The 13740-nt window shown below is 41.7% G+C and overlaps 1 protein-coding gene across 1 annotated transcript in view; it reads right to left on the bottom strand.

The window, feature by feature from the left end:
* Positions 1-7829: 7829 nt before the first annotated feature.
* Positions 7830-13740, bottom strand: part of LOC138967049 (orexin/Hypocretin receptor type 1-like) — a 185442-nt gene continuing 179531 nt past the window's right edge. The window contains exons 4-5 of the mRNA XM_070339505.1: positions 10960-11081; positions 7830-9187 (exon numbers count right to left, since the gene is read on the bottom strand). Coding sequence (XP_070195606.1) covers positions 9027-9187; positions 10960-11081 — 283 coding nt within the window. The 3' untranslated portion in view covers positions 7830-9026. The remainder of the gene's footprint in view (positions 9188-10959; positions 11082-13740) is intronic.

Genomic DNA, 13740 nt, shown 5'->3' with positions numbered 1-13740 from the left:
AGTCACATGCACAGACACACACACAAACACCTCACTCACTCGCACACACACACACACACACGTGACACGCACATTGAGAAAGTTGTCTTGTCATATCGGCTAGTCCCATGTAGCTGGGAAGACATTTCTGTGCGACAGATAAAAGCCTATACTTTCAAATATGTAAGTGGGTGTTGTGTATTGGGTGTAGTTCAATATGCACGCATATCGGAATGACAAATAAGCCACAAGAAAATGTCGATTTAAGTGCTATTAAAGTGGTTGGTGTGCAGAGGATTTCGCAAATTCAGGGGCGCGCATTGAAGTATTCGGAAAACGGAGCATGTAAAGCAGTTATCTCCCCTGCTCCAAGTGTAGACCCAAACGATCTTTACTATTGGAAGAGTTGTTCAGTTCAAGACTTTTTGCTTCCTTATAAACTCCGCTGCCCTCTTTTACGTGCACGCCACAAACATACACACGCACTCACGCAAGGCATACACACACGCACACACACACACACACCGTGGGACACACACCGGCACACTACACACACACACACACACAGAGTATCATTCGCTCTCATTATTGTTTGTTACTTTCTCATTCTCCACCACAGATTTAAAGATAACTGAACTCCAACAGAGACGTTTCCATTGTTTTTATTCATATCAATCAACCACTACATCCGACGCTGACAATGGTGAGGATGAAACACATGTAATTTATAATCTGACAACGTAAGCGTGTGACAGTTTCAGCCTGCAGAAGTTACAAGCGTAAACAATCCCGGCGCGTGCCGCGTAATAACAATGATTGAAAGCATTCCACGAATAATATATACACGTAACATTTCACACGGCACTGAGCGATAACGGCGACGAACAGCGACGCCGGCGAAAGAACAATCAATACTTGAACTGGCAAGCCTATATACACCTTGGATAAGTACTCATCGAACCATGACAAGTTAATGAATTGATCGAAATGCACGCAAACTCACCAACACGCATATACAGTAACATCCTTCCCGCGTAAATCATTCATCACACGGTATCGCATATGTTCGGGCTTTTACATGGAATAAGCATGTTTCCAATTCATCTTGGACACCCGGCCAGTACTGAAACTGGCCTTGGCAGGGAACGATTCAAGGGGGGGGCAATCTCAGTCATCTCAAAGAGGGAAATCCAAACGTAATCCGCCTTGTTCGATTGTATGGGCTTGGACGATAGAGAAAAATAAGAAAAGCAAAAGCTGGAGTCAGTCTGGACGAAATTGCTATCAAGAACGCAGAATTGATTTTTTCTGAGTTTTTTTTTTGCCGTATGCGCCATGTTTATCGGAGCAGGAAACTCTCCAGAGTGAGGCCCCTTGTTGGTTTCACTGCGGCCGCATTGTGAACAGCAGTTATGAGAAATTCAGTGCTTCAGTACATGGCGCTTACGGCAACAAAAAAAAACTCAGAAAAAATCAATTCTGCGTTCTTGATAGCAATTTCGTCCAGACTGACTCCAGCTTTTGCTTTTCTTATTTTTCTCTATCGTCCAAGCCCATACAATCGAACAAGGCGGATTACGTTTGGATTTCCCTCTTTGAGATGACTGAGATTGCCCCCCCTTGAATCGTTCCCTGCCAAGGCCAGTTTCAGTACTGGCCGGGTGTCCAAGATGGTTTCCAATTGGGCGCATACCTGGCCAAAACCCTGGCTGCTTCCTGTTCAGAGTGACGATTTTCAGATGATTGACACTGGTGTCATTTTACGAAACTTATTCATAAAACATTCCTCCACACATGAAGAAGAAGGTCATTTTTGAGTCACTTGAGAAAAAGTGACTCTATGTAATCGGTCAGTGTTAGTCTGTCCGGCCGGCCGTCCGGCCGGCCGTCCGTAGACACCACCTTAACGTTGGACTTTTCTCGGAAACTATCAAAGCGATCCGGCTCATATTTTGTTTAGTCGTGACCTCCAATGACCTCTACACTTTAACGATGGTTTCGTTGACCTTTGACCTTTTTCAAGGTCACAGGTCAGCGTCAAAGGAAAAATTACACATTTTATATCTTTGACAAAGTTCATCGGATGTGATTGAAACTTTGTAGGATTATTCTTTACATCAAAGTATTTACATCTGTAGCCTTTTACGAACGTTATCAGAAAAACAAGGGAGATAACTAGCCTTTTCTGTTCGGCAACACACAACTTAACGTTGGGCTTTTCTCGGAAACTATAAAAGTGACCGGGCTCAAATTTTATGTGAACGTGACTCCCAGTGACCTCTACACTTTGACGTCTGCTTTGGTGACCTTTGACCTTTTTCAAGGTCACAGGTATGTCTTGAAGAAAAAAAATTGAAATATCATATCTCTGAAACTATTCATCGGATTTGATTCAAACTTTATAGGATTATTCTTTACATCAAATTATTTACATCTGTATTGTGTTGTGAATAGCAATTTCTTCCTGTCCATCTGATGCCTCATATAATATTCAGAACTGCGAAAGTGACTCGATCGAGCGTTTGCTCTTCTTGTTTGGGGAAATTTTAATTTATTTGTTTGATTAACATAATTAAATACTTTTTTTTTAGGATGCGTCCAAGAGGAGGGATGACATTATCCCACGTAAAATTCTCGACGGATCGGAGATGGTCAGCAACATTGTTTACACGGGAAGGAATGTATGTTAAATCCGATCGTAAAACGCAGTCAGAAAAAAACACTTAAACTTAGTTCCACGTTCTTTTATGTAAACCTAGCCACATGTACGAACAGTAAATGCACTCAAACTCACTCGAACAGTTACCAGATGATGATCAAAAACCGTGAATGAAACGTTTTCGTAAAATGTGAACGTGTGTACGCATTATGACAACAAAAAACACTGCTACACATAACAAGGTATTATAAACCCATTGTAGTCCTATTTACAGAAGAAGTTGGAAATATCTTTACAACAATGTTTGCGTTTCTTTCTACCTTTTCAAAGTGGAAAAAACACATTAGACACACGAACACTAAGAAAAGATAACTCTCGAATAGCATACAATCTCAGGTGGAAACCCTTTCAATCGTTTATTTTTTTAGTGCGAACCAAACCAACCAACAAACAAACAAATTAATACTATCACAAAATACTGTTGAATTTACAGATCGTTTTTGACTGTATGGTACAAACTATGCTATATGAAAAATAAACCTGATATGACTATTTTACGGAATGGCTTCCTCAGCCAGCCAATCCTTAACTAACCACCGACCCGAACATGCGAACGAAGAATGAACCAGCCAGCTATATATTCGTTAATTTGCCATCGTAACACACAAACATAAGAACATCTCTGTAGTTTTAGGAAAACCAGCTAATCACAGATGATCCCACGTCCTCTCTTCATTAATAAAATGAGTGTCCGAACATTTATAAAAAATCATCGTGAGAGTAATGATTTCCAAAATTTCCAAATATGATGAAAGCAGTAATGCAAACATAACAAGATACAAAAACAATTTTGTTAATGACACCAGAACACTATGGAGACAAACGCAACACACGCACATTTACTGCACCAATGACACCAAATTGTGCCAATGACAACACATTGTGCCAATGACAACACATTGTACCAATGACAACACACGAGAAAATGTGTGTAACACAACTTTTCAAGCAGTTAGACTCCTGCTTGAGAAATTAAGGCCCTAGCAATACCAGACTGGTTCAACACAAGCTCATACGTAATCTTAATACACATAACAGGTACTTTCCAGAGCGTAAACAAGGCCTTAAATTCTGGACCAAACACGGTAGACACGTATATTTCTCAAACAGCAAAAAACACTATATATTTAGTCACACTTCAAGTACAGGGTGAAGAAAGCAACATATTCAAATACAAGATTACCACGCAATCGTGAGCTCAGCAATGTGAACTTATAACACACTCCACAAAAACAAAACGACCAGGACTATTATAAACCAAAGTACCTCCGAGGCTAAAGTCTTTTTGCCCCTAGTTAAATATTTTTTTTTGGACCGCATTATACATTCACCCTCCGCATTTACGAAGAACCGGGTCACAATTTGAATACTGTACACACGTTTCGGGAACAGAACAATGTTTTATTGTAGCCCTCGTTAAATGCTATTTTTCAATACATTAGGGTTCGCACTCTCTGCAGTTTTCAAGAAGTTGGTCACTACCTCACTTATTTAAAGGTACTGCCCTCGTGTACATCTCCACAAATAATGAGTACAGGCCCTTACAAGTTACAACAACAGCACCCTAATACTTTGACACATACCCCAAACATTTACAGTCTGCACGACTGCTTTTTGTGCAGAGTGGCAATCTTTTGCTGAATTAATTTTAAATTGACACCTATATCAATCTGTGATATTAATTCGGTGCAAAATCCTACTCTTCACACGAAGCAGTCAGACTTGATTATTTGGTGTATGCCCAAGTGGATGGATGCTCTTATCCCATGTACACGATCACTTCTCACGAGAAGGACCGTACCTTTAAACGAGTTATGGCAATTTCCATGGGATGCATTTCATTGCAACCCCCACCCTACCCCCTTTAGAACAAAAACTGGGTCAGACCTGCGCTTCTTTACGTCATTCCATCCCCCATTTCTCTTCCCCTTTTTGTATGTATTTGTTCAATGCACTGGACGCACGCACGCACGATCGGGTCAGAGGTTGATTTCTTTACACAAGTTTCAGTAATTCCCAAGTGTTTCATTGTGGCTTCCGATCGATCCCCGAAGACACAAAAAGACCTTACGTGCTCATCAATCACACATGGCATCGCGAGGCACCAGCGTTTCACCGAGGGACGAAAAGGAGAAGGTTCATGCAGTCATTAGCCTCTGGTATTATCCACGGGAACTCAATTTCCTAGGTTGTCTGTGAAAACAGAGACTATTTTTAAAGCTGACGTCGATACTGTAGAAATATTGACAAACATAACAACTGCTGTGGTCTAGGGGAGAGAGGTGCTATACAAAAAAGTTTGAGGTCACACAGACATTTCCTTATCTGTTTTATTTTTAATTGAGTCACTTGAGAAAAAGTGACTCTATGTAATCGGTCAGTGTTAGTCTGTCCGGCCGGCCGTCCGGCCGGCCGGCCGTCCGTAGACACCACCTTAACGTTGGACTTTTCTCGGAAACTATCAAAGCGATCGGGCTCATATTTTGTTTAGTCGTGACCTCCAATGACCTCTACACTTTAACGATGGTTTCGTTGACCTTTGACCTTTTTCAAGGTCACAGGTCAGCGTCAAAGGAAAAATTAGACATTTTATATCTTTGACAAAGTTCATCGGATGTGATTGAAACTTTGTAGGATTATTCTTTACATCAAAGTATTTACATCTGTAGCCTTTTACGAACGTTATCAGAAAAACAAGGGAGATAACTAGCCTTTTCTGTTCGGCAACACACAACTTAACGTTGGGCTTTTCTCGGAAACTATAAAAGTGACCGGGCTCAAATTTTATGTGAACGTGACTCCCAGTGACCTCTACACTTTGACGTCTGCTTTGGTGACCTTTGACCTTTTTCAAGGTCACAGGTATGTCTTGAATTCTTCAGGTATGCATTGTGTTGTGAATAGCAATTTCTTCCTGTCCATCTGATGCCTCATATAATATTCAGAACTGCGAAAGTGACTCGATCGAGCGTTTGCTCTTCTTGTTTTAATTTTTTTTGTATTTTGTTTAAAAATACATCACCAGAGACAAATGTTCTTTTTGGTACGAACGTTGATTGAACTCCTTTCTTCTAACAATTGAGAGGTAAAGTAGCCCAATCTGTGATTGTCGGATCGCATGTTGAAACGCCAAAAAGACATCGCCGATTTTATTTGGCTACCGTGACTATCAATGTCTGTGAACTGGGTTCGTCAATCTCAGCGATTGCAGAATATGATTTTTGACAGTGTTTGTGCAGTTATATAGTTCACGTCAGTAATAGACTGTAATTATTTAAATTTCAACAAATGTCTACATTGCATTGTTCACGTTAGTAATAAACCATGATTATTTGATTTTCAGCAAGTGTTTACGTTACATTTAAACATTTATCTTATTAATGTGTAGATATATTTTATGTTTATTTTTTTAGTAATGGTTCTCTTTTTGACCAGGCAAATTATCACCTTCACGTGGTTGCAGTGGACGAAACGTTTGCTTGCAGAGCAGTCTGTGTTGTGTGTAAGTTTTGTTGACAACCTCGGGGTTCCAGTCTTGGCCTTCTGCAACCGGTGTCTCCCAAATATGAGTTCACAGGACTTGACAGGAATTGCAAGTAACACAGGAATAGGCGTTAATTCCTTCACATAAGCAACCTTCGTCAAACCACTTAAGCACACAAAAACAGCCCAGGGCAGGGTCCGTATCTGGAGTAGCTTCCTGGTCATGCATCATCAGTAATTATTGTCTCATGGAGTTCACGAAGACGTTTCGTTTTAACCATTGACATCTACGCACAACACCAAATAATCTGTATAAATGAGGATTTCTTCCTTGTAACGCATTCCAGAAGTATTGTCAGTATTAAAGAAACAAAAAAGTAACAACTAAATTGAATTTTAAAATTGCAAAAGGACTTTCCAAACGAGACCGAACGTTTACTATTTAACCCACGAACATCATTGAAACATTTTGAAATCCTCTGAAACGGAAGTTTATAGAGGTATCATCGGTTTAATTGTAAACACGGAAAATTGAATTTTGACATCCAAAATGGACCTTCCGCTACAACGCCAGGCGTTCACCGCACTCGCACAGGCTACACCCGGCGACGATCACCGTTGAAACTTTGGCATAGGAACAAGCTTCTAGCTGACACAACCTTGAGTGTTTTTTGTTTTTTTACTATTCCAGCATTATCAGTTATACATTCCCATTAATTTAATTTTGTGAAGTAAAACGCGTGCTCTGTTGATCTAATCTAATCTAGATTCAGCTACACCAAGCGATTACGAGATACAGGCATCTTGAACTATAGCAGGACTCACGTCAATGTAAGTAGGCCCACAGGCCTTCAACGCCCATTTTCACTTTCAGCATATTTCAACCCTTTGATGGGCAGGCTTCGTTCAACCGTTGTTCCTAGGGCCTCTTTAAGTTCAAGTGGGCCGAATGATACTCACTATTTCGTGATCCACTCAAAACACCAAAAGCCCTCCTGGTGAAATATATTAAGTACTTCGTAAGTCACTCAGAACGTCAATATTCCTCCTGCCTCTGGAGGCAAAAGGGTTCTCAGAAATCACAAGATATGAAACATTCACATTCAAAGCAAAATCAGAAAATCGTAAGACCTCTTTCCGTTGATCTGAGGAGGCCTGTAGATGTTTACCATGTGCAGTCATGTACCTTGCACGTCCTCTCTTGTCGATACATGTTCCGAAAAGAAAATTTTAGCAGGCGGATACGCCTTCAGTTTACCCAAATTTACACCCAAGACAAGTACAAGACATTGATATTTAATGATGTTAAAGGTAATCAATACACACATTCACGATAACTACAAGAACGTAATGTCAGACCTTTCCGCTGAATATGAGGCCAGGAGGAGTTTGCCCTTCTTGAAAGACTTAGACATTCTTTGTCAATGGACACGAGAAAGCCCAAATACTATCATGAGTGAGATACGCCATATCATAATTTTGTCAGTCCATCGATATACGTCATTCGCTGAGATGATCAACAATCACATATCTGGTTACCGCGAGAACAGCAAGGCAGACCTTTCCCATGAAACTAAGGAGGAATGGAGAAACTTCAGATTCCATTAAATCCTGCTGTCGAAGAAACGCAAAGACTGACTTTCATCCGCGAACATAAAGTTACGCTTCTGGGTCCATCGGTACACACGGACATAGCAGTTATCAATGTTGACACCCTCAACCACTGCAGCAGTAGCAAGAAGTAAGAACTTTTCCCACTGAATCCGAAAAGGCTTTGCAATTGTTACCGAAGACACATTACATCAGCAACGCTACTCTCGAAAGCCCCTAGACCTCTTGTGAGATGATCGCGAAAAGGACCCAACAAGGCGCATGTCAGCAGTCACATACTTGTCGCTTCATACATTCACTGCCAAGCCTTTCAACTGGTCGATCAATTTAAGCCACAGACGAAGTCATAGACTTGTGACAGTCTCTTTCTATATCATGCTCTGCCAAGCCTTTTAATTTGAAGCTGCTTCAAGATGTTCATCAGCCACACAGACCATCAGCAAGTCATGAGCCAAAAGCTATGCTCTGGCCTCTATTTGTTAACGCATTGCCAAGCCTGCCGACTGTCAATCACACGTTCTTTGACCAAGGCCCGAGCGTTCTAATCTCTTGTCATCTCATCGACAGTAACCACAGTATCTCAAACTGCCGGTACAAATCTCTCCCAAAAGATCTTATCACTAGTCATCTCCTCGTTCATCAAGACCAAACCACATTGTCTCAACTAGCTCGCTTTCATCATAAACACCTACCGGTTCAAATCTCTCCTACAAGATAATAATCACTTGTCATCTCCTCGATTATCAAAACCAAACCACATTGTCTCAACTAGCTCGCTTTCATCATAAACACCTACCGGTTCATATCTCGCCTACAAGATATAATCACTTATCATCTCCTCGCCCGCCAAAACCAAACCACATTGTCTCAACTTGCCTTCATCACAACTGAACACCTACCGGTTCAAATCTCTCCTACCAGATCTCATCACTTGTCACGCGTATCAACGCCAAACAAACTACACGGTCTCAACTCAGCTTCACGCCTCCCTCCTACACTGAGATTGTCAACAGTCATCTCCGACAAAGACACGGCCTCTTTAAGTTAGTGTCCAGGCCTCAAATCTCTCTTACCAGATTTCATCACTTGTCGCGCGTATCAACGGCAAACTACACTCGCTCAACCCAGCTTCACATCTCTCCTACAGATTGTCAACAGTCATCTCCGGCAAAGACACGGCCTCTTGAGGTTCGTGTCCAGGCCTCCTGGAGATGCAGCGGAAGGTCTTCAGGAGTCATACGTGGGCGCCGTTGGGGTCCAACTCGGTTGACTGGGTGATGGGGGTTCTCTGCTGCACGCGGAACTTGCCCTGCCCGAACGTGCTCTCGTGCAGCAGATGGCTGCGCTCCGAGCGATAGCAGCGGAACACGCTGCGGAACTCCTTCTTGAACTTGGCTGCAACACACGCAGATAGCAGAATATTTTATTGGCTGGGGTTCTTCACACACACACACACACACACACACACACACACACACACACACACACACACACACACACACACACACACACACACACACACACACACACACACACGCACAAAACAATAAAAAAGAAAAAGACACAAACAAACAAATAAAAGACCGACAACAATAACCAAAAACAAAAAACTCATGCTAAAACATCAAACAATGAATCTGTTGGGATAGAATGCCAAATGCAACAGGACTAAAATACATTTAATTTCATTTCAGGAATTAGAGCAGAAGGTTCATTTTAGAGTAAGCTTACTGAAAAGGTATTGGCAATAGCTATTTTGCTATGTCGTTAGTAATAAATCTCTGGACGCAGCTGTGGCAAACGGGTACGGGATTAGTTGAAACATTTAATGACGTATTTTTTATCCTGGGTAAGGAACTATTTTCAGAAATGTAATTGAACTAATTTAACAAAACTCTGAAACATTGCGAAACCAGTGGGTGTAGGATACAAATGAAAATTCTTTTCACTTAGCAGATGAAGTGGGAATGTTTTTGAACGGGAAGACTCATGCTACTCTCAAGACAATCTGTCATTGGTAACGATCACTTGAATTGAGTTGAAACAAAACAAGTAAGATCTGGAGAAGGAGAAGGTTTTCCTTTAAACTAGTGGGATAAGGCATTGTCATAGAGAGTGTTCTGAAACTCGTTTTTACTCAGAAATTCGCGAAGTTGTCTAAAACAAACGTGTGTCGCTTTAGAGGAAGTGACTTATAGACTAGGCTTGTGAAAAGTCGCAGCCTAACTCTCGGCTTGTTCTGGGGGTAACAGCATTGAATTTGAATGAAGCTGAATCTTTGAATCCTTTAATTTAGCTAAAAAATAGACATCTATTAGTACTGAATCCTTAACTGAAGCCGAAGACGCCAATGTGGGATTAGAGAAGTTGACATTTTAGTGCTTGGCTAGGGAAAAGACTCACCAATAAGGAATGCTCTGAAACGGGACAGTCTGTGGAACCGACTCCTTAAAATGGGATGTAAAAGAATGAGAGGTAGAAAAAATCAGCTGATGAAAAGAACACTCCCACCAGAGAGACATCCTGGAATCCAAAGGCTCAATATGAATTAGTCTCAGAGACATTCTTACACCGAAAGACTCAACGTAGTCTGTTGGGTTCTAATTTCTGGTTTTGCTTTTAACCATTCCAGAAGAGTCTGATTCTCTCCATGTTTCTGAATCTGGAAAGTCATTTAGATAAAAGCTAGTGTTGATCCACTTTCGCTGCTTCCCTTTTTCCCCTCCACTTCTCTCCCTCTTTCTCTTTTCGCTCCTCTGCTTTGATCGTATCTTTTTTTCTTTGCCTCGGCTCCTCCCAGAGACATAGATCTCCGTACCCTTGTTTGACCCTGAGGTAGACATGCATCCGGACGTGGGAAAAGCCAGCCAGCCAGCCAGCCAGCCACTCTCTCTCTCTCCCTCAATCTCTCTGATTTGTAAACGTTCGTGATCATAACTTTAGTGTATCTCAAACCCCCAACACCTCTTTCGCTATGAATCTTAAGTTTACGCGAAAAAAACCCACTTCTGACTTCCCTCCATCTCTCTCTCACCAACCCACCGCCGTCGACAACCACGTCCGCGTCTCTCCAACCACCCCCCCCCCCCCCCCCCCGCGACCGCCATCTTATCATTCTCTCCGGCCACAGGACTCTCCATGTCCATGAAATCTGGCTACAGACTCACCACTCATAAAGTTGTAGACGACAGGGTTGAAAGCAGAGTTGAAGTAGACGAGCCAGTGGGCGGTGGTGAACACGATAGGGAGGCCTTCCCAGTCCCGGATGCTGTTCAGGATGTTCGTGTATCTGAAACACAAATGCTGAATTGTGTGTTGGTTCATGGCTGATATACATTGATTTGTCACTGCTTTTGACTGATGGGTTCAATTGCTACATAGGAAGCCAGAATAAAAACAAAAACAAAACAACAACAACAACAACAACAACAACAACAACAACAACAACAACAAGCAAACAAAGAAAGACCAAAACAAAGAAAGAAAGAAAGAAACAAGAACAGCATGGAAGGCCGTTCGTTATTGTAACGTATAATCAAAGACAAAATGAAACTGTTACACGACACTTAAGATTGCCACAAGTTCTCAAACGTTGTGTTCTTTTATTCTACGTCGCCCGTCTTCGCAGCAGCAGAAAACAACTCGTCAAATTGAGTTCGAGGATTTATTTAGCATTCCATACATACAACTGCACATCGTAGCAGAACTCAAAGTAGAAGCCTCTTTTAACATGTATACAAATAGATATAGCAAATACTCAATCTCGAGAATATTCCAGACCGAACATGATACAACTAAAATTATATGAACCGTCCATGGACTAGAATAGTGACGTTCTCTGTGACGTACATCAAAAGCGCCGACGCACTTAATCCGAGCGAACGCCACGAACCCACGACTCAAAACAACGTGGTAAACAACTTGTTTTGACAGGACTAGAAAGTTCACCTGCATTCTCGCCCAAACATAAATATTGTGTTTACAAAACATAATATCAGTACTTTCCCACAAAGTACAAATAAGTCAACTACATGCAACACACAAAACTGAACCAAAGTTCAGCAACGGCAGCGTTTCCTAACAGAAACATTCACGGACACATCGACCCAGTGATCTCGATGTAGTGGACGGACATCGACATATAATAGGGAGACAATTGACAGAAAAAAACTTCGCTCGTTTAAGCGTTAACATTCTCTCGATTATTTGCGTTAAATAGAGATTATTAACATAAGGTCAGAACATCTAAGGCGAAACCATCTCCTCTCTTTCGAAAACTAATCAATGTTTTTTAATTTAATTGAATAATTTTCGTCCTCTTTGGACATTAGATATTTCTTGCCTTTTCTTTAGAAAACTGATTTCGTTTCCACGATCTCCTGCTGACTGGGAACTATGTCTCCTAATCTATAAAGTCTCCAGTTTTTTTTCTTATTAAATTAGTAAGTTTGATTTCATTAAGAAATCCGATTTTGTCGTAACGGTCTCGTTATAGTTGAGATTATTTCTTTGATTCCCTTTAGAAATCTGATTTTATTTCAACGGGCTCGAGTGTTGGGAGCTCTTTAGTTTTCTTGTTTTTGCTGATCCATAACGACTTGCATATAGGGGCCCAGGGAAGAATAAATCTTGGTTCGTTTGAACTGGGTCTCTCCTCTGCTAAAAAGGATGCCTCTTTTGGAACATGGCTGCTTCGTGTCCTCATCCGCAATTCTTGTTTTTGGCGGTGAATATTATCGCCTTTCTGGCTTCCCATCGCTGTTTTCACAGCTTGAAACCTATCTTGCCTATTTATGTCTCGTTATTGCTTCTTTACTTCCACCCCCCTCCCTTTCCTTGCATCGTGAATTGTGTTTAACAGTGCACATCTCTTGTAATTCTATCTCAGTCTCTCTCTGTTTCTCTCTCTCTCCGCTGTGTTTCTCTCTCTCTCTCTCTCTCTCTCTCTCTCTCTCCCTCTCTCTCTCTCTCTCCCTATCTCCCCTCTCTCTCTTGTAATTCTCTCTCCGAAATTCTTCCTACGGGACTCATCTACCCCCCCCCCTTCCCCCGACTCCCAGGTCACCTGCACTGAAGAAAACAAATGAAATCCTCCTCCCTTCAGTTCCCTGTCTGCAATCTGCAAATCCCTCGTTGGTATCGCATTCCCCTCCGTCCTCTCTAACTTTAACCGTTTACGTTGCTTCACAAAAGTCTACGAGGGCATTCCTCTTCATAGAGCACGACTCCCTTTACAACATCTATAGCTAAGGCAATCATTGCTGCCCCGCTGAAAAAAAAGAGAAAAACCAATCTGTGAAATTGAATCTTACAACGCTCAAACCAAAGACACTTTCATTCAATTTGCCTCCGACAAAAGGCGGGGAGGGACAAACAATTTCCATCCCTTTTTAGCCAGGATCTAACAAGTTTTCAGCTAAGGCAAAAAAAAAACAAAAAAAAAGTCTGTTGACGGTAACATAGGCCAAAAAAATAGGGTCGGTAGGTCGGGATTTATTTTTATTTTTTTCCCGCAAAAACCATATTTTTAAGTTATTTTGCCAAAAAACAGACTTTTTTTTTCTTTTTTTCTTCTCCCCCAAATGCCCCCAAAAAGTCTAGGGTCGCGCGAAAAAATAGGGTCGGTCGGGATACCGTAAACAGACTATTTTGTTGTTGTTGGCCTAACTACTTTTTGGCCCCAGTCTCTTCTCGCAGGGTGTCTTATTGATGTGTACAACCTTAATCGCCGCTTCCCATGCAAAGTGCTGCCTCGCAAGACGCCGTCGCCTTAGCTTTTGTCACGCGGGGAGACAACCCCGTGTCACGTCTGCTACCAACATAGTCACTCATTTGCATGCAAACCTTTCCGGTTTGGGACCAAAGATCGAATGCGATTGGTAGTTGTGGTACGACAAGGGAGAGAACCGTGGGGAAGAGAGAAGAGTGACAATTGAAAGGGGAGATAG

This window comes from Littorina saxatilis, linkage group LG5 (assembly GCF_037325665.1).
Source record: "Littorina saxatilis isolate snail1 linkage group LG5, US_GU_Lsax_2.0, whole genome shotgun sequence".
Classification (NCBI taxonomy): Eukaryota; Metazoa; Mollusca; class Gastropoda; order Littorinimorpha; family Littorinidae; genus Littorina; species Littorina saxatilis.
The sequence above is the reverse complement of the archived record's forward strand: the minus strand, read 5'-3'. Positions and strand labels throughout refer to the sequence as shown.